Source organism: Culex pipiens, chromosome 2 (assembly GCF_016801865.2).
Source record: "Culex pipiens pallens isolate TS chromosome 2, TS_CPP_V2, whole genome shotgun sequence".
In the NCBI taxonomy this organism is placed as follows: Eukaryota; Metazoa; Arthropoda; class Insecta; order Diptera; family Culicidae; genus Culex; species Culex pipiens.
Genome location: NC_068938.1, coordinates 113,213,711 through 113,238,586, shown reverse-complemented (window position 1 = coordinate 113,238,586; position 24,876 = coordinate 113,213,711). Strand labels below are relative to the sequence as shown.

The 24,876-nt window shown below is 33.8% G+C and overlaps 1 protein-coding gene and 1 long non-coding RNA gene across 3 annotated transcripts in view; both read right to left on the bottom strand.

Moving 5' to 3' along the window:
* Positions 1–439: 439 nt before the first annotated feature.
* Positions 440–24,876, bottom strand: part of LOC120414673 (phospholipid phosphatase homolog 1.2 homolog) — a 28,617-nt gene continuing 4,180 nt past the window's right edge. Inside the window, exons 1-6 of one of the 2 annotated variants that reach the window (XM_039575958.2) lie at positions 10,539–10,826; positions 10,310–10,477; positions 1,327–1,649; positions 1,181–1,251; positions 822–1,119; positions 440–759 (exon numbers count right to left, since the gene is read on the bottom strand). In XM_039575958.2, the coding sequence (XP_039431892.1) occupies positions 619–759; positions 822–1,119; positions 1,181–1,251; positions 1,327–1,649; positions 10,310–10,400 (924 nt within the window). In that variant the 5' untranslated portion in view covers positions 10,401–10,477; positions 10,539–10,826 and the 3' untranslated portion in view covers positions 440–618. Of the gene's footprint in view, positions 760–821; positions 1,120–1,180; positions 1,252–1,326; positions 1,650–10,309; positions 10,478–10,538; positions 10,827–24,876 lie in introns of those variants that run through there. The other variant, XM_039575956.2, reaches the window with a different exon arrangement.
* On the bottom strand, positions 19,715–23,655 carry LOC120414682 (uncharacterized). The gene is made up of 3 exons (XR_005605113.2): positions 23,292–23,655; positions 23,053–23,195; positions 19,715–20,496 (listed from the first exon to the last, which is right to left on the bottom strand). It is a non-coding gene; the product is annotated as an uncharacterized LOC120414682 (long non-coding RNA).

Genomic DNA, 24,876 nt, shown 5'->3' with positions numbered 1-24,876 from the left:
TTTGCCGAAGACACCAAATCGATCAAAAAATTCCTTCAAAAGATACAGATTTTTGAATTTTCATACATCATTTTTGTATGGACAGCTGCCGAATTTGTATGGAAAATTATATGGACAAACTAATGATGCAAAATGGCTTCTTTGGGCATACCGAAGGCACCAAAAAAGTTTCAGCCGGATTAAAAAATACAAAAATTAAAATTGAAGAAAAAAGACCGATTTCGTAGAGAATTGCTCAACTGGTTCTCTCCTGTGTGCCATGCGGTAGCATCTTCGACATGACGCATCAATCTACCCCAGCCCTGGCTGTTGCCGACAATAAGAAATTGAATAATACAATTCGGTTTCATGTTACCAAGCATTACGCCACTTCCTCTCGCAATTTTGTTGTACACAAGATATTTCTTCCCATGCGATTTGGAAAGACAACTTTGAAGTCTGATATCACAATTAATTCAGCTAAAATGATTCTTTTAAACATAAAACTATGGTAACGGATGTCTTCTACTGATGAATCACAATTGAATTAAAAAATACGTAACTTAAAGGGTAAAACTTAAACTACAACGGAAAACAAACAATAAAGCACTGTTCGAATGTTGAAATGATGCTGCCGCTTCACGTGGTGTGGATAATATTTCGAAGGGGTTCCTCCTTGTAACGGCCGTTGGTTTCTATCAGGTTGGTTCCATGATCTTTGTACGCGATGCTACTCGTGCTTTGCTTAGCGCTAGCAAAGTTTTTACAGCTCAAAGTGCACTGCAAGGTGGACAAGTGACTCACAAGGCATTCAACTTCAAACTCATAATTTAGAAACTCACCGTTAAAAACGCTGTAACGGCTCCGATTGCGGCCCCGGCTAGCACGTCCCACCAGTGGTGCCGATTGTCGATGATTCGCGAAAGCGAGCAGAACATTGCCCAGGTCGCCAGCACCATTTGGCACAGCGGAATGGCCATGCTGGAGCGCAGCTTTGGCGTCCTACACTGCAAATACCAGATCATGAAGATCGCGCCGTACACACTGACGGACGAATGCCCTGAAGGGAAAGACTTGCTGGCGTCACGGATGAAGTACGGTCGCTCCTCGGTGTTGGTGCACGTGTACTGTGCAATGTACCTGAAACGACGATTTCAAGTTAGTGTCTTCCCGAAATCAACCGGCAACTCTTTCAACTTACTCGCTTCCCTCGCAAACCACATTCGGTCGACACGTGTCCAGAAAATGAGGCCGATGCTCACCAGCGAAGATCTGCAACCAGATAGAAAAAAAAAACACAGTTTCAAAGATCATCACCAAATTTCCCTAACCCCCAAAAAGCCTCACCTTCAACACGTCAACCACCAGCAGCTTCAGAAGCAACCCCCGGCCATACTTCTTGAACCAGAACCAAGTCTGCCTCCACGAGGTCGAACTCCGTGAGCTAGGAACTTCAGCCATTTTCATGTACTCCGCAGTGGACGGTGCATAGAACAGCGCTTCGGCTAGCCAAATGAGCAGCAAGGGCAATAGGCCACTTACGACGATGACCCCCGCTGTGATTGTGTCTCCGTTGTAGGGCCGCTGGATGGTGCGGTCATCGCAGTAGAAACCCCTCTGGACCAGCTCCGGGAACCAGCCGAACTCGCTGACCGCGATGAACAGGACGACTGTGGTTATCGAAAGAAGAAAAAGCGAATTGTTTTGTTTTATTGAGATATAATTTCGCAATTTTAAAATTTTTGTAAATTGAGAACTTTTAACGAACAACTCAACTTTTTTTTAACTTTTTCATACTCCTGCCACTTTTCTTATTTCCAATTTTCCAATTTAAAAAATAAACAAATTTTAATCCTGATTTCCGAATTTTGCAAACCAGCTATGCTACTACCAAATATTTGCAGAATACCAAAGAATCTTTGAACAAGAAATCCTAACCGTCTTTTACCAATATGAGGATATTCGCAATTTTTTGATATGTTATGTAAAATATTACAAGGAATCAGGGAAAAATATTTTCAGACATGGGCTCTTTGGTCCCGAGACCTTGAAATCAGCAAATGAAATTTTTATAGGACCTTTTCAAATATTCAGCTAATTTTTTTGGACCTCAACATATTTTTCCTTAAATGCCCAACTAATAACCTTTCTTTCTGGCGCTCCAAGATTGGTTCAGCCGTTCCGGAGATATGATTTTTTGAAAAATGTGTTTTTTGCGAAAATCGACGAAAACGCAATTTTTTGGACCACCCTATTTCGTATAGAACCACCCTAATTGCCAAACAAAAAAAATACGGGTCTAATTATTTGGGCCAAAGAACCTCCACTCCAAATTTGAGCCAAATCGGAGCACTTTTGATTTGGAGACTTCCTGTTTGACGTGGAATGGCTGAATATCTTGAAGAACGGGGGATAAAACCTTGAAATAAAAGTTGCAATGGCCCTTCAAAATTTCAGCTAAATCCGGGTAAGCAAGACTTTTGGAAATTGTAATTTCTCTCTCTCTCTCTCTCTCTCTCTCTCTCTCTCTTTCTTAATTCACCCTAAGCCTTCCTCACGTGATAAAGTTATATTTTTTCATTTGATAAGGTTGTTAGATCTTCAATATTTTGGTCACGTTGCAAAGGTCTTCTTATTACCCACCAACGATGGGCCTCACGATAGATCCGGACAACATTTTTATCAAAATGCCTGAGATCTAGCCTCTGATAAGTGTTACATTAGCACTTAAGTGCTCGTAACTTTTGCTAGGGTTCAATCTTTAAGTCACGTTGAAAGGGTCTTTTGAATACCTTTCAAACGATGGACTTATTCATCAAAATTTATGAGATCCAGCCTATAAAAAGTGTATAAATAACACTTAAGTGCTTATAACTGTGGATAGGGTTGTCCGATCTTCAATGTTGGGCTCGTTAGAAAGGTCTTTGAAATACCTTTTTAAAAATATATAACATAACGGGTTTCCTTACAAAAACCACCCTTTTTACAATCTTCCGGACTTTAGTTAAAATCAGTGCTCCCTGCACCGCGTTCAGTCTGCGTGCGCCCGGTTTTTGTACACAAACGAACACCATCGTCGTGTGTAAACTCGAACCTATAACTTATAGAGTTATCTACGTGCGCATGTATTGCGTGTACGTACACGAAGGATTTTTAGGTTAAAATTTGTACCCGCCAGCAAAAACAAATGGTAAGCTTGTGTGCGTGAGATCGGGCTTAGATAGCTCTATAAAGATTACTCTAGCAACAGCGAGACAGCAGCGACTGCTATATGTATGAAACATCTAACACTACTACATTCAAACTATCCGATTATCTACGTTTGAACGCCGTTTAAACCTGAGGTTTTGTAGGGGAAATCTACCCATTTTAATCCTAATAAGCGGTCGTGTTTGAATGATGCTGAATAATCTAGAGTCTCCCTTGAATTTTACTAAAACCAAGTACACCAACGAGTAGAGCAAGTTTTTGTGAATATTTCTGTTTATTTTCACTTTCACTAAAAGTTATTCTATTTCTTTACCAAGCATTTAACAAAAAAAAATCCCAAGGGTATTCTAATCGAGGCGAATGCATTGGGCCACGCCCATTTTTCTAATATCGGCTTAGTTCTTTTTTCTTCCAACACTCTGTCGAGTGTTGCCATTTGCGCTGACAGTTCAAACGAACACTCACGAAAAGTGGCATTTATAGGGAAAGTTTCCTGGCATCGCTGGCTGTGCTGCTGGTGGTGTTGACGGCCAGCCTTTGTTCTTTTTTGCCTTCGTCTCTCGCTCGGTTTTCTTCAGCCTTCGAGTGGAATGCAAAGTGAAAATTGAAACGTCAAACGACTTGGCGCGTTTGTTTTTTTGATGGCGCTTGCTAATTTATTACATTTTTCGGGATTATTCTTCAAGTGAGTGCCTTACTAATGATCAAAAGAACATGTTGCCGGTAGTTGGAAGCAATTTCATATCTTAAGCGCCGTGAAAAAGGAAGCGAAAGTGAAAAGTTAATTTTGGCGATATTCATTAAGCGTTTGAGGGATTCTCGTGTGTGTCACTGTGTGTGCCAACAAAATGATGAGAAGTGGTCTCGCAAAATACAAATTATGATCAAAAGTGCATTAAATGTGATCTTTTTGGCCAGTAAGTGGCATAAATTTGCGTGCTTACTCGAGGCGGTGCTGTTGCTGGTAAGTTTATAGCCCAAATAGTATTTTTGGAGCTTTAATCGAGCATCAAACTCTCCATATGACGAAGATAGGTTTTTGATTGGAAAGGGTAGATTTCCCCTACATCAAGTTTACACCGGGTGCGCGTTTGGTGCAGCGTTCGGCGAGAACCCGAACATAGCGACGAAGCGTGTTTGAGGTTCACGCGCACTGAGAACTTGTGCTCGGGTGCAGAACTGTACCATGTTCGGGGAAGACTGGTTAAAATCATATTTTAAGCATAACTTTTGAGATATTTTACAAAACTTCATGATATAAACTAGGGTCTTGTGGGACTCCAAGACGGATCGAATGAGACCAAAACGGTCCAAATTGGTTCAGCCAGTCCGTGAAACTCGCATGAAACTGAAAAAATATCGAGAGCGGCACTGGAGTTTCAGTTCCAAGACGGCGGAGAAACTCGTGCAAAATTAGTTTTCAAAAAGTTTAAGATATGACGAAAACAAAATTTTTAGCGAAAACAATTTTTCAAAAAATTTCAAAAATTCAAAACATTTTTTAATCCAGCATAATTCGTAAAATTAATTTTTCGAGTACTGCTATGCTTTTTCCCTGTTGGGAATGCAAAATTATAAACCAATATTCACCAAGTATACTAATGTTTACATTTTCTGATGGAATAATAAGCTTTACTATTGACTATGGCAAAATAAATAAAACGACTGCAGATAACACTGTGATTGATAAGGAATTTGCATTGCAGTTCGTTGTAGCAGTGAACTGGGTGAAATTAATAAGATTTCGTTTAAGTTTTTGATATTATTGAAGTAGTAAGACATGTTCCAATAAATAAATACAATTTTTCTGAAGTTTTTTAAAGTGCTAAAATGCCGAAAAAAACTTGTGTTTCGAATACTTATTTAATAACTCCCATCGATTTAGCTAAGTTTTCTGACTGAAATGATTACATGGAATTCCATTAAGATATATCAGAAAAAATCAGGCATGAAGTCCAGACTGTTATTATACAAACAACAAGTTAAATATTGGCAATCAAATCTAATCTAACCCTAGCGCAGCCATCCTTTTAAAACGCATTCTGGAGAATGTGGCGGTGATTACTTCCAACATCCTTCTTTTCTAAACGGTTAGGCAAACTACGTAATGTTAACCGCACAGATGATTTGTTGAATTGAGTTTAAGCACGAATGTTCAAACAACAATACATTTGCGATTGTCCACGCTCCATACAAAAAACATGTTTTTTGTATGGACAATTGTCCACGAAGGGGGGTTAGAGATTCCCAAAAAAGTGTCCACGTGGTTTATAGATGGCCCCTTAACAGTATGAGACAATTATTAGTAAAGTAATTTAAGTTACTTGTCAAACCTGCAACAACCCAGAAGGGTATTTTTTTATCCAAAACAAAAATAAAATAATTTTAAAATAAAGTGCTAAAATGAAACGTTTTCTTCCTAAACAAAAATACCTATTCGAAAAGTATATTGAATTTCCCACATTTTTTTTTACAGTTGAGTATCGAAAAATAGCAGACATTTTGTATGACATACGTTGTTTTTTTCTTCAATATTTTGAGTACAGTCATTCTTCATATTAAAAAAATCATATCAAATCAATGATCGAACATATTGATTAGGGCGTCCAATTTTCCCGTTTTTTTTTAATTTCCCGGGAAACGGGAAAAATATTTTTTGAATCCCGGGAATGCCCGGGATGCCGTGAAATTATTGAAACAGTCATAAATTATATGTTTTCAGTATATTTGTTATGTTTTTCAAGTTTAAAATCACAGCATGACCTTAATACTAGTGGATTGTTGATAATCTACACTGCAATCTAAACAAAGACAACAAATTTAGATAGCTTATACATAAAAAAAAGTTTTTTTTGTTCATTGTTGTGCATTGGATTCCAAATGAACCAAAAATTGTAAATCCAATGTGATTCAAATGAAGTAAGTTTTTTTTTATGATTCATATATTTTATTCATTTATTTTTTATAAGACATGACTACAAAAGCTAAAAAAATTGAAAAAAATCAAATTATTCGCTCTACAGCATTGCCTTGGCGTTCTCGATTGCGAGATTCCTACTCGAAACTAAGTGTCCGAAGGCTTGATTGTTGAGGCAATTGCAAACCTCTTTTTACACCTTAGCTTCCATCCACCCCGGGATTCGAACTGACGACCTTTGGATTGTTAGTCCAACTGCCTACCAGCGACTCCACCGAGGCAGGACCCAGGGAGACGACTCCTACACCTGGACTGAGCTAACGACCTAACCTTTTGGTTAGTCCGGGGCCAACATTTACTTCCCGTCCGACGGAAGGCGTGATCAGACAAATCTCGTCTCGAAAAATGCCACCGGGACCGTCTGGGATCGAACCCAGGCCGACTGGGTGAGAGGCAATCACGCTTACCCCTACACCACGGTTCCCGGCCTAAAAAAATTGAAACTGTCTATAAAAAATAAGAAACGAAATCAAATGAAATGGCAACAGCCAATCATGGAGTTTTTTTTTTTTAAAAAAAGGCCCAATAAACCAAATTTTCAGTTTTTGCTTTTTGGGTGTTTTTTTATACCTCTGACTCAAAGCGGTTTCAAAACACCCAAAAAGCAAAAACTGGAAATTTGGTTTATTGGACCTTTAAAAAAAACTCCAGAATTTAATTTTTTTATAAGTTTACAATTTCATGTTTGATATAAAACATATTTATATCAAACATGAAATTTTTAAATTATATGTAAGTCACTACCGCCAACTGAGGAAAATCGGAACTACAGTCTGAATAGGTACAAGAGATTTTAGAGCAAAACATTTAAAAGTTGGTGTACTAATTGTTTTGTTCTGTTCCTGGATGATTCGCTTTTACCTTCATTTGAAAGCTTTTCTTGTGACCTTTTGATGGATGGACTCATTTCTATGTTTAAAGTAAAAAAAAAGAAAAACGTAACTTATTCCACCCTAGGGTGGTTGGTGCCTTCCTCACATTTAAAGGGTGCTATCCAAAATAGACACAAAAGGGCGATGTTTTTCAGTGTTTTATCAATTTGACTCATTATTCATACATACCACTAGATTGGATAGTCTTCATATTGCAGGGCACTTATATGTTTACACCTTTTGATAGGGTAGCCAGATCCCCAAACCAATTCGTGCTTGTTGAAAAGGTCTTTTGATTACCTATCCAACGATAGATCGCATGAGAGATCCGGACAACGGTTTCATCAAAATATCTGAGATCCGGCCTCCAAAAAGTGCATAACTGACACTTAAGTGCTTATAACTTTTGATAGGGTTGTCAGATCTTCAATGTCTTGGACGCGTTGGAAAGGTCTCTAAATACCTTTCTGAAAATGTATAACATGACAGGTTTTCTTACAAAAACCACCCTTTTTACAATCTTCCGAACTTTAGTCAAAATTGTGTTTTAGCATAACTTTTGAAGTACTTAACTAAACTGCATAATTTTTAATAGCGACTTATGGGACCCCAAGACGGATCGAATGACGCCAAAACGGAAAAAATCGGTTCAGCCAATGCACAGTGGTCCAGATCGCAAAATTAAGTGGAAAATGGATTTTTCGAAAAATGGTTAAGTTTTGGAGCTTTGGTGTCTTCAGAAGAGTTGTTGCAAATACAAAGGGGCAACTTTTGGTTTGGTTGAAAATTAGGGTGGTTCACGATTAGGGTGATTTTGGAAATCTAACTTTACAGGAATATTTTTGGGAATTTTTTTGTCTTCTAGAAAGTTGTTGGGCTTACCATTTCAAGCAACTTTGTCGAAGACACCAAAATTTTATCTCGTAATCTACGCCTTCTATGACCAAATTTATAGAAAGCATCTGAGCAAACCTTCAAAAATCAGTTTTTTGAACGTGGCAATTCGGGGTTAAGTTTTAGAGAAAAGCGATGTTCTGAGCACTTTTAGAGCTCTAAAAAACGAACATTTTTATTTGTTGACATGCCAATTTGGACTTAAGGGTCAAAAGTTACAGCCATTTTAAGGTAAAAAAGATGCAAATTTAAAACTTAAATATCTCAAAATGGCGCAAGCCAAATTTTAAGCACTAGGTTGCATTTGAAAGAGGAGATCTAGCACTACAAACGCTGAAAAAATCTCAGGGGTGTTTTTCTTTAAACTCGAGATATCTTCATTTGAAAAAGTCTAATTTTCAAGGGAAAATCATATGGGACCACCCTAACGAAATTCGAAAAATGTCCAAATATATGTTTTTCCATGTAATTTTGCCCGCTGAATCCGAATCTGCCCTCAGAATTGAGCCAAAGTATCGAAAAATCGAGTTTTGGTCATAATTTGGTCATAAATGATAATTTTACATGGAAACCCTAAAAATGACTAAAACTCGATTTTTCGATACTTTGGCTCAATTCTGAGGGCAGATTCGGATTCAGCGGGCAAAATTACATGGAAAAACATATATTTGGACATTTTTCGAATTTCGTTAGGGTGGTCCCATATGATTTTCCCTTGAAAATTAGACTTTTTCAAATGAAGATATCTCGAGTTTAAAGAAAAACACCCCTGAGATTTTTTCAGCGTTTGTAGTGCTAGATCTCCTCTTTCAAATGCAACCTAGTGCTTAAAATTTGGCTTGCGCCATTTCGAGATATTTAAGTTTTAAATTTGCATCTTTTTTACCTTAAAATGGCTGTAACTTTTGACCCTTAAGTCCAAATTGGCATGTCAACAAATAAAAATGTTCGTTTTTTAGAGCTCTAAAAGTGCTCAGAACATCGCTTTTCTCTAAAACTTAACCCTGAATTGCCACGTTCAAAAAACTGATTTTTGAAGGTTTGCTCAGATGCTTTCTATAAATTTGGTCATAGAAGGCGTAGATTACGAGATAAAATTTTGGTGTCTTCGACAAAGTTGCTTGAAATGGCAAGCCCAACAACTTTCTAGAAGACAAAAAAATTCCCAAAAATATTCCTGTAAAGTTAGATTTCCAAAATCACCCTAATCGTGAACCACCCTAATTTTCAACCAAACCAAAAGTTGCCCCTTTGTATTTGCAACAACTCTTCTGAAGACACCAAAGCTCCAAAACTTAACCATTTTTCGAAAAATCCATTTTCCACTTAATTTTGCGATCTGGACCACTGTGCAATGTCGAGATAATCGAGTGCATATTTTTTGGTGCACAGACCCACATCCCTACACACACACACACACACACACACACACACACACACACACACACAGACATTTGCTCAGAATTTGATTCTGAGTCGATAGGTATACATGAAGGTGGGTCTAGGAGGTCTAATTGAGAAGTTCATTTTTCGAGTGATTTTATAGCCTTTCCTCAGTAAGGCGAGGAAGGCAAAAACTTTGACCCATGCAATTCACAAATTCGTAACACTTTTTTCCTACAGATGTAAAAAAATCTTGATCTCTCCAGAAGAGCACATTTTCATCAAAATAAAAACTACCAGCGTTGAAACCAAAAAAAACTAATTCCTTCAAATCAGCATGTTGCAAAAATGTCCCATATGTTTATTTTTATAACTTTTGAGTTAATTATGTAGTGTGGTTTCAGCCGTTTGGGAAATATCTGAACTTTTTCTTTTATTAGGTCCTACATATTAGCATATCTAAACATTGAGTGATTCCCCTCACACCTTATGTAAGCGGGATACACTTAAAGTTTACATTAGTTTATGAGATATCAAAACAAGAATCTCAAAATGATTTTTGGCAAAAAATTGTTTAAAAATGTTATTTTTGAACCATCCTAACTCGGCTAGGACCACCCAAAACGCCACAAAGGAACTCCTAAACCAAATTTTAGTACTTTTGATTTGAATCCTACTGGTTTGACGAGGAATCGCTGAGGTAATATTGTTGAGAAACTGCATAATTTTTGCGCTGTGCACCTTGCCCAACAAAAGTGCACACCAGGAATCGAAAGAAGTTGCTGGTCGTTGCATTGCTGCCTTTAACTACGTAACGATGCAGCAGCTTTTCTTCTCCACGTACTCCACCTTTGATAGAGTTGCATGACAGTCTTTGCAGCCAACCGGCTCTAAGCCCAACTATATCTACCTAGAGAAATGCTGAAGCTTGCCAAATGCGCGCAAAGTTTATCGCTTTTTCATGTTCTGTTGGAGTTATAAAACACTTCCTTACCAGCAGCACAAACAACGACATCGAAAACTACAGGAAAAGAGATCCTTCGCCTTCCACCACCGAATTTATCTAGTGATTCAACATCAGCCATTATCACTTGTGATTACTTTTTGAACTTGACGCACTCTGATTCACTGCCGTTTGTTGATACAATTACACTGCATATCTCTGCAAAAGGCAAAAACAGTTGATAAGCCGCTTCTTTTAAGATTAGCAACTCCAACTAGACCTGCGCAACGTGCTTAAACGACAAGCAAACCGTTTCGTTTTCGAAACTGGTCGAGTAATTTAACACCAGTTTGTGTGGCTGTGGGTAATGTATCCCCACATTCAGAGCAATAGCTTAATTTGCGGAGCACACCAGAATCACAAATGCGTTAAACTAGGGCAATCGAGTTAGAATCACTTGCGTTAAGTTGCACTTAGACTGGAATCTACTTTTCACGTGAAATCAAAGTAAAAGTATCGCAAAGGATGCACCACGAAAAAAACACGTCTGCTCGACTGAGAGCTAGAATTTATACTGAGCATGATGGGACGGAAGATGTACGTTTTTCTTTCAGGTAGTCGTCACTCAGTGCAAATAAAGCAGACTGGGATTTGTCTTGGCTAGACAATAGGAGTTTGTTAGAAAAGTTAGTTGGAAAACAGTTTTCCTGTAACTCTTCAATTAAAAAAATAATATAAAGTTAAACGAAAATCATTAATCATATAAAAAAAACAATCACTTTGCGGAAACGATTTCTTTAGCTATATTTCGTTAGTATTTTGTTTAAAAAATATGTTTTATAAAGTTGTGCAAAATTGTTACAAATTCAATGGTCAAAATCAAATAAAATGCTAAACAATATGACTGTTTCAAAGAAAGATGTCAAAAGCCAAGTCTTGAATTCTCCCTAGCGTACGGACATTTATCTCTGAATCGGTTTTATTTATTTTAAATAAATAAGACTGTTACAAATTTTATTCAGATATTTTGTTTCTTGGCCCGGTTAAAAAACGAGGAGGCTTGGTGCAAAAAAAAAACTACCAACTGGGTAATTCTCTACCAACTCACACGAAATCGGGAAAAGTTGCCCCGACCCCTCTTCGATTTGCGTGAAACTTTGTCCTAAGGGGTAACTTTTGTCCCTGATCACGAATCCGAGGTCCGTTTTTTGATATCTCGTGACGGAGGGGCGGTACGACCCCTTCCATTTTTGAACATGCGAAAAAAGAGGTGTTTTTCAAAAATTTGCAGCCTGAAACGGTGATGAGATAGAAATCTGGTGTCAAAGGGACTTTTATGTAAAATTAGACGCCCGATTTGATGGCGTACTCAGAATTCCGAAAAAACGTATTTTTCATCGAAAAAAACACTAAAAAAGTTTTAAAAATTCTCCCATTTTCCGTTACTCGACTGTAAAAAATTTTGGAACATGTCATTTTATGGGAAATTTAATGTACTTTTCGAATCTACATTGTCCCAGAAGGGTCATTTTTTCATTTAGAACAAAATTTTTCATTTTAAAATTTCGTGTTTTTTCTAACTTTGCAGGGTTATTTTTTAGAGTGTAACAATGTTCTACAAAGTTGTAGAGCAGACAATTACAAAAATTTTGATATATAGACATAAGGGGTTTGCTTATAAACATCACAAGTTATCGCGATTTTACGAAAAAAAGTTTTGAAAAAGTTACTTTTTGCGTTTCTCTTTGTTTCGTCGTCCGTGTCTGTCGCGAGTGACCATGAACGGCCATGATCGATGACGACCAACTTTTTCAAAACTTTTTTTCGTAAAATCGCGATAACTCGTGATGTTTATAAGCAAACCCCTTATGTCTATATATCAAAATTTTTGTAATTGTCTGCTCTACAACTTTGTAGAACATTGTTACACTCTAAAAAATAACCCTGCAAAGTTAGAAAAAACACGAAATTTTAAAATGAAAAATTTTGTTCTAAATGAAAAAATGACCCTTCTGGGACAATGTAGATTCGAAAAGTACATTAAATTTCCCATAAAATGACATGTTCCAAAATTTTTTACAGTCGAGTAACGGAAAATGGGAGAATTTTTAAAACTTTTTTAGTGTTTTTTTCGATGAAAAATACGTTTTTTCGGAATTCTGAGTACGCCATCAAATTGGGCGTCTAATTTTACATAAAAGTCCCTTTGACACCAGATTTCTATCTCATCACCGTTTCAGGCTGCAAATTTTTGAAAAACACCTCTTTTTTCGCATGTTCAAAAATGGAAGGGGTCGTACCGCCCCTCCGTCACGAGATATCAAAAAACGGACCTCGGATTCGTGATCAGGGACAAAAGTTACCCCTTAGGACAAAGTTTCACGCAAATCGAAGAGGGGTCGGGGCAACTGCTGTGTGAGTTGGCGGAGAATTACCCAACTACAGATTTAAACTTCACTTCAAAATATTGAAAAACGAAGGGTATCACAAAATCTTTCATACATTATAAATTATAAACCATTCAATAATTTGCAAATTATTTTATTTTGAGTGGCCTTTGCTAATTTTATTTCAAGTTTTTTTTATACCGTAAACTGGGGTCGATCGGGACACATGGGGCGAATTGGGACAGCAGTTTTAACCATGTTGGAGCAAAATATTTTGATTTTTCTGGTTGGTTTCGGTTAGAACAGACTCAAGCCAACAAAATGTGTACATCCATTTCCAAATTTAATAGCTTTAAGTGCTCTAAAAACTGCTGTCCCTATTCAGACCGTAGTCCCGATTCACCCCAGATTACGGTACATATTTCTTGTTTCCAAATTTTGAAGGCTGGGCTTGAAATTTGAAATCTAGTTTTTCTTAAATAAAATTCACACCGCCAAATTATTTTAATTTTTATAACCTCACCTATTAAATAATTCATTAGCTAAGGATTAGACAAATCTACAAAATGTGGGCGCAGATTTCAAAATATCTTGTTTATAAAAGAATATGATTGAATGTTACTAGACTTGTCTGGAATCTTGTGTTTTTTCTCAAATTAACAGAACATAATTTTAAAACGCAAAAAACAATTATCTATCCATAACTTCGAAAAACGTTTCCAATCACATCATTCTAATACTTAGCAGGTGTTGAGATAATAATCTGCTCTTGAAAAAATAGACATTTTCCCAGCCCTTATTACGTGAACCAAATTTTACCTGAGATTTTGATCTCTGGCACCCATCAAGCGGACTTATCTTTGTTGCTTCTTCATTCTTGAAATTTTCTTGTGAATTTCTTTTTTTTTTTTTGGTTATTTGCACTTGCCTCCTTCGGACAGCGTTGCATCACTGAACCATCGTAGTATTTTTTAAGCAGCCTTTAAAAAACATAATTTTATAAATAAGTTTTTGAACAAAAAAAAATCAGGCAAACTGTAATACAAAACCATTGAGATACGATTAAAGTTTGCAACATTTCTAATATTATTTACTGGTGCTTAATATCTGTTCACGATCTATCTTATGAAACAAAGTAAAATTTTATAGTGAAAAATGTGTAATATAATTTTTGCAATTCCGTCGTGAAACTACTTACTTTTCCTGTCATTCTTGAACGACGAAATAGCCTACTTTTCTGTACCAAAAATAACAGAATCGAATAGCAACACTTTTCAAAATAAATGCTGAAAAGTAACACTTTTCCACATTTATTTGATTTGAACGATTTATTGACAAAATACCAGAAAATTTGACAACAAATTTCACTCAGTGTGTGTTTTTTGGAATTGCAAAAAATGTTGTATGGAACTCTTTGCAAAACTTGATTTTTTCAGCACTCTTCGTATTTATCCAACTCGGTGAACCTCGTTGGATAAATGTACGACTCGATTGAAAAAATCTTCTTTTTGCAACTTGTTGCATAAACTACTATTAACTCATAGCTTCATTAATCTGAAAGCAGTTTTAAGTGAAGAATAGAAGTTAAATCGATCGAGGTTTCAGTCAAAGCATGTTTCGTAAAACAACGTTGTTGCAATAACAGAAAAAGATAAATCCTGTCTCGTGAAAGTTTAATTTATAACCATTCTAAATGTCACTGCCTGTCTTAAAAATCTATTAACGAAGGCATATCCTTGACGCTCAAAAGCATAAACGAAAGAAAAACATCATAATCCTGCTGATGGGTTTCGGTTTTACCTGGGCGGAATAGACCCTCCTTCAAAATTCCTTTAAAAATATCGTCTTCTTAATCTATTCCCATGGGCTGATTTTTGGAAGAGACAAACTGGCAAAAAGAAGCATGAAGTTTTTGATTTGGAGTGCAACACCCAAATTGCTTGCATTGATGCACTTAGTGTCATAAATTACTGATTCGCCTCGGTTAACAAGCAATATTTGTAAGCTTTTTGTTTGGGGTCCTCGAACTCATATTTTACAAATCGTTAAGTTTACAATGAAACATCCTGAACTTGAACAAAATTCTCACACCTCGTTAGGCCGTTGCCAAAAATATCAAATCACCCACTTGCATTCGACGGGAAATTAAACTTATTTTCAGGATATGACCAGCTTTGGAAAAACGGTTCCTGACCACCGGAAATATTTTAGGTTTCCGTAGGTGGCTTTGAGGTGTTTTTTTGCTGATTGAGGTGCCTGAAAACACGATAGTTCGGTTAATATTTCACTTGCGTAAAAAGTCAATGTTACAAATCTTTGAATGTTTGTAAAAGTTGGTTTTACAAGCCCAAGCACAAACAGAACCCAATCACAACATCTATTTCGCAATTTGGATCGAGTTTTAAAATTTTATCAAAGGTATACAGTCATGCCTCGGTTTTGCACGCCTCGGTTTTGCACTGCCCCGGTTTTGCACCGTTCAGCTGCCTCGGTTAAGCACGGCCCAGTGCTTAACTGACCCGCATAAAGATTTCTGATGAACTTACAGTAAATTTTAACGTTACAAAACGATAAAATATATTGTCATTTTGACAGTGTTTTAACAGTAGACAGCATCGTTTTTTAAGATAATTTGCGTCGTATTTTGGAATTTTACCATAAAAAAGGGGGGTTGTTATGCACCGGTACCATAAAAATTTCGAAGTTTTTCCATACATTTTTTTTCCAAATACGACGCATTTTACTGTTAATCTAATGTTGCATTTTTCATCCAAAAAATTTACCAGACCGTAAAAATAATCATGTATTTATAATAAAAACAGCAAGCATTACAGAGGATTCCACAGTTAATTTATAGTTCTTTATGATAAGTTCCCTGATAAAGAGTACTGTTTTGACTATACTTTTACATTGAAATAAATAATAACTACAGAAGGTTTTATGGTTTTTTTCATATTATTTATTTTTGAATCCCCCGCATAAAAATGTATGATGATTTGCACTGTTAAAACCATCCAATTACAATACATATTACAATATTTATGGTAAGTTTATTGTTGACTTTTTCGAACTTTACTGGAATGGCGATGAAGCTACTATACAATTCATGGTTACAGATAATTGGAAGGTTTTGTTATTGGAAATGTTATAAATGGAAACAATAAAACTATCGTAAAATTCATGAATACAGCAAATCTTATGGTTTTTGTATTGGAAATCTCATAATGCATTTTTTCCAATTTTTTGTTACATTACGTTCATTGTAATGTTATAGTTGCGTAGTGTGAACTTTTTTAACGATTTTTTTTTTAAATATAATAAAAGTATTTAAAACGAGTTATATTTCAAATACAAAACTTCACAAACGATTTTGTGAAAAACTCAAATCAAATCAAATTATTTTAAAAACTTAAGCATTAAAACATTAATTATTTAACTGTTCCCACACAAAAAAAAAATATTAAAATATTAATTTATTAATATATTGATATATTAATATATTAATATATTAATATATTCAAAAAATCAAATTATTCGCTCTACAGCATTGACTTGGCGTTCTCGATTGCGAGATTCCTACTCGAAACTAGGTGTCCGAAGGTTTGATTGTTGAGGCAATTGCAAACCTCTTTTTACACCTTAGTCTCCATCCATCCCGGGATTCGAACTGACGACCTTTGGATTGTTAGTCCAACTGCCTACCAGCGACTCCACCGAGACAGGACCCAGGGAGACGACTCCTACACCTGGACTGAGCTAACGACCTAACCTTTTTAGGTTAGTCCGGGGCCAACATTTACTTCCCGTCCGACGGAAGGCGTGATCAGACAAATCTCGTCTCGAAAAATGCCACCGGGACCGTCTGGGATCGAACCCAGGCCGACTACCCACTACACCACGGTCCCGGACATATAATATATTATAATATATAAATATATTAATGTATTAAAATATTTAAATAATAAAATATTAAAATATTAAAATATTAAAATATTAAAATATTAAAATATTAAAATATTAAAATATTAAAATATTAAAATATTAAAATATTAAAATATTAAAATAATAATATATTTATATATTAATATTATAACACATTAATATATTAATATATTACACTCAAACCCCGATGGTTTGACACCAACTGTTGTCAAACGAACGGGGCAACGTTTTAGTTTGACACCCCTTTTACACGGAGTTCACACACACTACCAAACGTTTGTTTTGATAGTGTGCGTGAGCGCCGTGTAAAAAGTGACAGTTCGTCACTTTTTAGTTTGACTTTGACCAACCAACGGGGTACAAACTAAAAAAGTGTCAAACGAAAAAGTGACCAACCACCGGGGGTTGAGTGTCATATATTATATATTAATATATTAATATATTAATATATTAATATATTAATATATTAATATATTAATATATAAATATATTAAAATATTAATTAAAATTAAAATATTAAAATATTAATACATTTAAACATTTAAACATTTAAACATTAAAACATTAAATCATTAAAACATTTAAACATTTAAACATTTAAACATTTAAACATTTAAACATTTAAACATTTAAACATTTAAACATTTAAACATTTAAACATTTAAACATTTAAACATTTAAACATTTAAACATTTAAACATTTAAACATTTAAACATTAAAACATTAAAACATTAAATCATTAAAACATTTAAACATTTAAACATTTAAACATTTAAACATTTTAATATTATAACATTTTAACATTTTTACTCAAAAATAGAAAAGGCATAAAATGATAAGGATCCCAAAATGAACACACCATGACACCTGACGTCGTCGCCTGAACCGTACGACGCTCCCAAACGAACGCACCATGGTTGAGCGGGTTGAGCAAGCTGTCAAATTTTTTCACTCGCGATGCATGTTCGATCCTGTTTGTGTTGGCCGCAGTTTCAAAAGTTTTAATCGAAATGAAATCGCGTGTGCTTGTGAAAAACCAAACTCCCGGCGTCAAATCTGCCGGGTGACTGATCCGGGAGGGAGAAGAGGATTAGTGTCAGCAACTTTTGGTGAGTATTTGGATCGGTGAAGAACATTAATGCGTCCGCAATTTGGGGTAGATTCCGTCGCCATCGTCGTCGTTTGAAGTAGGTACGTGTGTTTTGGTACTTCTTCCGGACCGGTTTGGAAGAAGTTACCAGATGCGTCCGGGATTTGTGCCAGATTCTGTTGTCGTCGTCCTTCCGGACCGGTTTGGATAAAAGTTGCCAGATGCGTCCAGGATTTGTGCCAGATTCCGTCGTCGGTCGTGTGTGGGTGCGTGTGTTTTTGAACTTCTTCCGGTTCCAAAGAAGTTGGCAATCGCGTCCGAGATTTGTGCATCGTCATCGCCGACGTTTGTAGTGTTTGTGTGTGGTTATGTTTTGTATGAATTTCTTCCGAAACGGTTTGAAAGAAGTTGCCAGTCGCGTCCGATTGTTTATGCCGCTCACACGTTCCGTCGTCGCCGTTTGAAGTGTATCCAGCCCCATTTTTATAGCCCTCTTAGGAAATACCTTTTTTTCTATTTTACAGGATCCTCAATCGTCAACGAATCGGAAGAGCTCCGGGATGTAAATATCAGGCGTTTCGTGAAATTTGGAGATGGCCGAATCCCTCCTGCAGCAGCAGCAGATGTTTGTCATGGTCTGATGCACTAAGTGATTTGTTTAAATTTTCAAGATTCTTTTTTTTTCGCAAACGTCAAACCATAAAAATTATTGCCGGATCTTTATGGAAGAGATTCGGCACCAGTTTGTACTGATTTGACGTTTGCTGAGGGTGTCGAAAAGTTTGACTAAGTCAACTGCTTGCAAAAAAACAATGGTTTGCTTGGGTAACTTTCTTAAGTTTATTTCGTGTGTTTTTTTTTTCTTTTACAGGAGGCATTTGCAAATCCTGAAAATTTAAAATAAAAAAACGAAGGTATAAAAAAATAAATTAGAAACTGTGGGTTCAAAAATTCAAATACAGTCTGCATTCGATTTGATAATTTGAGAAATTTAAAATAAAGGGCTTAAATAAATTTCAAATTCAATAGCCAAAGTTTTTGTTTAAATATCTTGAATAAAAGCATTTAAGAATCTCAGAACAGAATCTGCGAATTTTGATCGGGGGGGTGAATAGAGCGGTTCAAAAGCGGAACCGTTTTGAACTGCAAAGCGGAGCCGTTTTACTGTTCGCCAGAAGCAGCAAGTATTGTAACCATTCATTAGGGAAATTATTGTAAAAACCAAATATGGTTTGTTGATTTTCTTTTTCTTTTGATACAGCGAACCTTTTGTAATTATTCTCGGAATCACCATAACCATTACCAGTAAAGTTGTCGTATAGCCATTCTTTTTCCAATGGACCCACTTCTTACTGGCTAATTCTCCCTTTTCAGCGCTCATCCGGAGGTCGTCTCCAACAATTGATTCCGCCCGAATTGTGGGCACGATTCGCTTTTTCTAGTACAAAACGTTATTTATTAAGACTTGTACTTTGTCTCAAAATGGGCACTGTACTTCCTAGAGCTCTTGCTTACATTTTGTTCCAAACCGACTTCGCAAACCTTCATCCACTTCTGACGCAGTAATTTGTCTTCCGAAAACTTGAAAAAAAATGCGCACAGAAGATTTCAAAACAAATTATTCAAGTGCAAAGAAAAAGTCACGCTTGTGCTCATTCGAAAATCACGTTACGCATTCTCTCGTCTCATCCCCCAGATTTTGATTATTTAAATTAAGATTTTTCTTAACTTAATTGTCTTCTCATTTATTAACACTAACAATACCAGCAAATCAATCCGGAGTATCCAGTCGACAAAAGGTACCGGCGGACAGACTGAACACACCACGGCATCACCCACCCGAGGGGGAACAGGAACCGGTCTCGATCGAGGGTTTCAAAAGGAATCGAAAGCGAAAGAAAACGTCGTGGAAGGATTCCTTTTGGCGATTTGCAAAAAACTGAAGAAGGCGTTAACAATTCATGAACAAATAAACAAAGTGGTTCAATGTTGAATATAAATAGCATACTATGAATAACAATAAAACTACTGTAAAATTTACTTTATTTACTATATATTTTAATGTCCGAAAATAGTTTTCACAGTAGCATTTAGTGGGGAATAAACCATAAAGAATTATAATTTTACTGTGTAATTCATTGTAATGCTTATTAGTTTTATTGTCCGCATATAGTTTTTACCGCATCATTTAGTAGATAAAAAACCATGAAGAACTGTAAATTGACTGTGCAATGCATTGTAATGCTTGCTGTTTTTATTATTAATGTATGATGTTTTCTATAGTCAGGACGAGTTTTTGGATGAAAAATGCAACATTAGATTAACAGTAAAATGCGTCGTATTTGGAAAAAAAATGTATGGAAAAATTTTGAAATTTTTATGGTACCGGTGCATAACAACCCCCCTTTTTTATGGTAAAATCCCAAAATACGACGCAAATTATCTTAAAAAACGATGCTGTCTACTGTTAAAACACTGTCAAAAAAACAATATATTTTATCGTTTTGTAACGTTAAAATTTACTGTAAGTTCATCAGAAATCTTTATGCGGGCCCCACTAAATTGTACTATAAAACAAATATTTATACATTGAAATTAATGGTAATTCAGTAAGTTTGAGTGTATTTTTATCGTTTTTTTATTTTTGTTTTACTTTATTTAGCACTAACTTTCCGTGTCGTTTTCTTTTGTTATTCCGCTTCAATCCGCACTGTTTGAAATTATTCGGAATGTTCGTAGCCGGTTCCGGATCAACTGCTTCGTAATTGGGATAAACATTCGAGTAATCAAAAAGCACAATCCTTAGTGAAATAAGCCCCTGTAGAAGAGAAAAACACTAAATTAGGCATAGGGAAAATTTACATATATTTGGCATGTTAAGGATTCGGTTAAATTTCTATTAAATTAGCTGTTTTTAAATTCTGAAATTTTGAAATTCTTAAATTCCTAAATTCCTTGATTCCTAAATTCCCAAATTCCTAATTTCCTTAATTCGTAAATTCCTAAATTCGTAAATTCCTAAATTCTTAAATTCCTAATTTCAAAAATTTCCTTAATTCCTAAATCACTAAATTCCAAAATTCCTAATTTCATAAATTCCTAAATTCCTAAACTTGTAAATGAATTTATATATTCCTAAATTCTTAAATTCATGAATTCAAAAATTCCTAAATTCCCGAATTCCTGAATTCCTAATTACCTATATTTCTATATTCCTAAATTCCTAAATTCCCAAATTCCTAAATTCCTGAATTCCCAAAATCCTAAATTCCTAAATTACTGAATTCCTAAATACCTAAATTCCAAAATTCCTGATTTCACATATTCCTAAATTCCTAAATTGCTATATTCCTAAATTTATATATTCCTATATTCCTAAATTCCTATATTCCTAAAGTCCTAAATTCAATAATTTCCTAATTTTATAAATTCCTAGATTCTTAAATTCCCAATTTCCAAATTTCCTTATTTCCTAAATTCTTGAATTCCTAATTTCCTAAATTCCTAATTTCCTAAATTCCTAATTTCCTAAATTCCTAATTCCTAATACATTCCTAAATTCCTAATTTAATACATTCCTAAATTCCTAAATTCTTAAATTCCTACATTCCTAAATGTATATATTCCTACTATTTTCCTAAATTCCTAAATTCCTGAATTCCTAAATTCCTAAATTCCTAAATTCCTAAATTTCTAAATTCCTAAATTCCTAAATTCCTAAATTCCTTAATTCCTAAATTCCTAAATTCCTAAATTCCCAAATTCCTAAATTACTAAATTCCTAAATTTCTAAATTAATAAATTCTTAAATTTCTATATTCCTATATTCCTAAATTTCAAAATTCCAAAATTCAAAAAATCCTAAATTCCTGAATTCCCAAGTTCCTAGATTCCTAAATTTCTATATTCATATATTCCTAAATTCCTAAATTACTGAATTAAAAAATCCTAAATTCCTTAATTCCTAAACCCCTGAATTCAAAATTCATAAATTCCCGAATTCCTAAATTCCTGAATTCTCAAATTCCTAAATTCCCAAATTCCTGAATTCCCAAATTCCTAAATTACTAAATTTTTAAATTCCTAAATTCTTAAATTTCTATATTCCTAAATTCCAAAATTCAAAAAAATCCTTAATTCCATAATTCTGAAATTCAAAAATTCCGAAATTCCTGAATTCCCAAATTCCTAAATTCCTAAATTACTGAATTCCTAAATACCTAAAATCCAAAATTCTAAAATTCCTGATTTCATAAATTCCTAAATTCTTAAGTTCCTAAATTCCTAAAATTCTAAATTCCTAAATTCCTTAATTCCTAAATTTGTATATTCCTTTATTCCTAAATTCCAGAATTCAAAAATGCCTAAATTCCTAAAATCCTAAATTCCTTATTTCCTAAATTCCTAAATTCCTAAATTTCTCAATTCCTAAATCCCTAAATTCCTAAATTTCAAAATTCCTAATTACATAAATTCCTAAATTCCCTTAATCTTAAATTCCTAAATTTCTATATTCCTAAATTCCTGAATTCCTAAATTCCTGAATTCCTAAATTCCTGAATTGCTGAATTCCAAAATTTTAAAATAGAAGTTCAAAAAAATCAATCAGAATTTTAGCAAAAAAAATATAAAGATATATTCAAAACATTTTTTTTCGTACTCGATTATCCGATAGCTCGACTATTTCAAGATTTGATTAATATCCAAAAATCATTCATCCGATTTTGAAGTGAAATTTTAGTTCACTTATACAAAATAAGTTGATTCGATCTGTTGGTTACAGTTTTCCATTTTAGGTAACACAAAATCTGATCATTTCGTTTTTTCTTTATTTAAATTTATTTATTGGATGTTTTATTTTAATCAAATAAATGATTTTGTTAAACTAAAAATTTAAGATTTTTTGTAATTTTATAATTTTAGAATTTATTTAAACTTAAATTTTCTGATTTTCGAAATTTAAATTTTTTGAAATAAATTGAAGAATTCTTGAACATTTGAATCCTAGAAAATCTCTTAGAAAAACTTATGATTTTTCTCTATGGTTTCCAATATTCTGAACAATAAACAAAATCCTGTCTTTTGATTTTCGTCCTTTCAAGATTCAGCGTTTTGAGATTCTGTTTGATGAGCAGCTCTGGATTATCAATATTTTTATATTAAATACAACTTTATTTGTAATTTTTAGTTGCATTAAAATGTGCAAATTCAAATTATTTGATTTATTCTTCAAAACAAATTGCACCGCGCGAAACGCTACATTTCGTTTCTGTTACTTTTCAGCTGCGTACCGCACAATAAAAATAAATCGTGACCTTTTCCTTGACGTTTGAAAGTTTTCCGAGATGCGCACTAGCCCCAACACAGAACTCACCTAACGATTTTCGCCTCCAGCCGAGACGAGCTCACCATCAGAAACAAACACGGCCGGAAGTTTCCGCAGCAGGCGTCGGGTCCTCTCCCATTCGAACGCTTTCGTTGGGTTGTGTCCCGTCAGCGAACCTGGTGGGAGAATCCCTGTGAAAAGAGAAACAAACAGTTTGTTTAGATCATGGCCTACTTGCGTGTGGGATTCCGCCCTCACAAAGTTCATCAAAAACACCTAATACTCACTCAAATATCCGAAAATTCTCTCATCCCGCCGTTCCGGTTCGGTCACCCGGCGGATTAGTCCAACAGAACCATGCTGCACGAACGCCGGATGTTGTTTCTCCACGAGCACACGCGAGTCGACTTAACAATTTTCGATTTGAACTACGCCAAACACAAACGAAACGAACAAGATCGAACACGCGCGCGGATGAAAACAAAATTTGAAAACAAAATGACAGCTCGATCAACCATGGTGCTTTCGTTAGGGGAGCGTCGCCCAGTTTAGGTGTCATGGTGCATTCGTTAGGGGAGCGTCGCCCAGTTTAGGTGTCATGGTGTGTTCGTTTTGTGATCCTTAATATTTTTTGTTTAAATGTTTAAATGTTTAAATGTTTAAATGTGTAAATGTGTAAATGTTTAAATGTTTAAATGTTTAACTGTTTACATGTTTAAATGTTTAAATGTTTAAATGTTTAAATGTTTAAATGTTTAAATGTTTAAATGTTTAAATGTTTAAATGTTTAAATGTTTAACTGTTTAAATGTTTAAATGATTAAATGTTTAAATGTTTAAATGTTTAAATGTTTAAATGTTTAAATGTTTAAATGTTTAAATGTTTAAATGTTTAAATGTTTAAATGTTTAAATGTGTAAATGTGTAAATGTTTAAATGTTTAAATGTTTAAATGTTTAAATGTTTAAATGTTTAAATGTTTACATGTTTAAATGTTTAAATGTTTAAATGTTTAAATGTTTAAATGTTTAAATGTTTAAATGTTTAAATGTTTACATGTTTAAATGTTCAAATGTTTAAATGTTTAAATGTTTAAATGTTTAAATGTTTAAATGTTTAAATGTTTAAATGTTTAAATGTTTAAATGTTTAAATGTTTAAATGTTTAAATGTTTAAATGTTTAAATGTTTAAATGTTTAAATGTTTAAATGTTTAAATGTTTAAATGATTAAATGTTTAAATGTTGAAATGTTTAAATGTGTAAATGTTTAAATGTTTAAATGTTTAAATGTTTAAATATTTAAATGTGTAAATGTTTAAATGTTGAAATGTTGAACTATTAATATTTTAATATTTTAATATTTTAATATTTTAATATTTTAATATTTTAATATTTTAATATTTTAATATTTTAATATTTTAATATTTTAATATTTTAATATTTTAATATTTTAATATTTTAATATTTTAATATTTTAATATTTTAATATTTTAATATTTTAATATTTTAATATTTTAATATTTTAATATTTTAATATTTTAATATTTTAATATTTTAATATTTTAATATTTTAATATTTTAATATTTTAATATTTTAATATTTTAATATTTTAATATTTTAATATTTTAATATTTTAATATTTTAATATTTTAATATTTTAATATTTTAATATTTTAATATTTTAATATTTTAATATTTTAATATTTTAATATTTTAATATTTTAATATTTTAATATTTAATATTTTAATATTTTAATATTTTAATATTTTAATACTTTAATATTTTAATATTTTAATGTTTTATGAATAAATTAATATATTAATATATTATTATATTAATATATGAATAAATTAATATATTAATATATAAA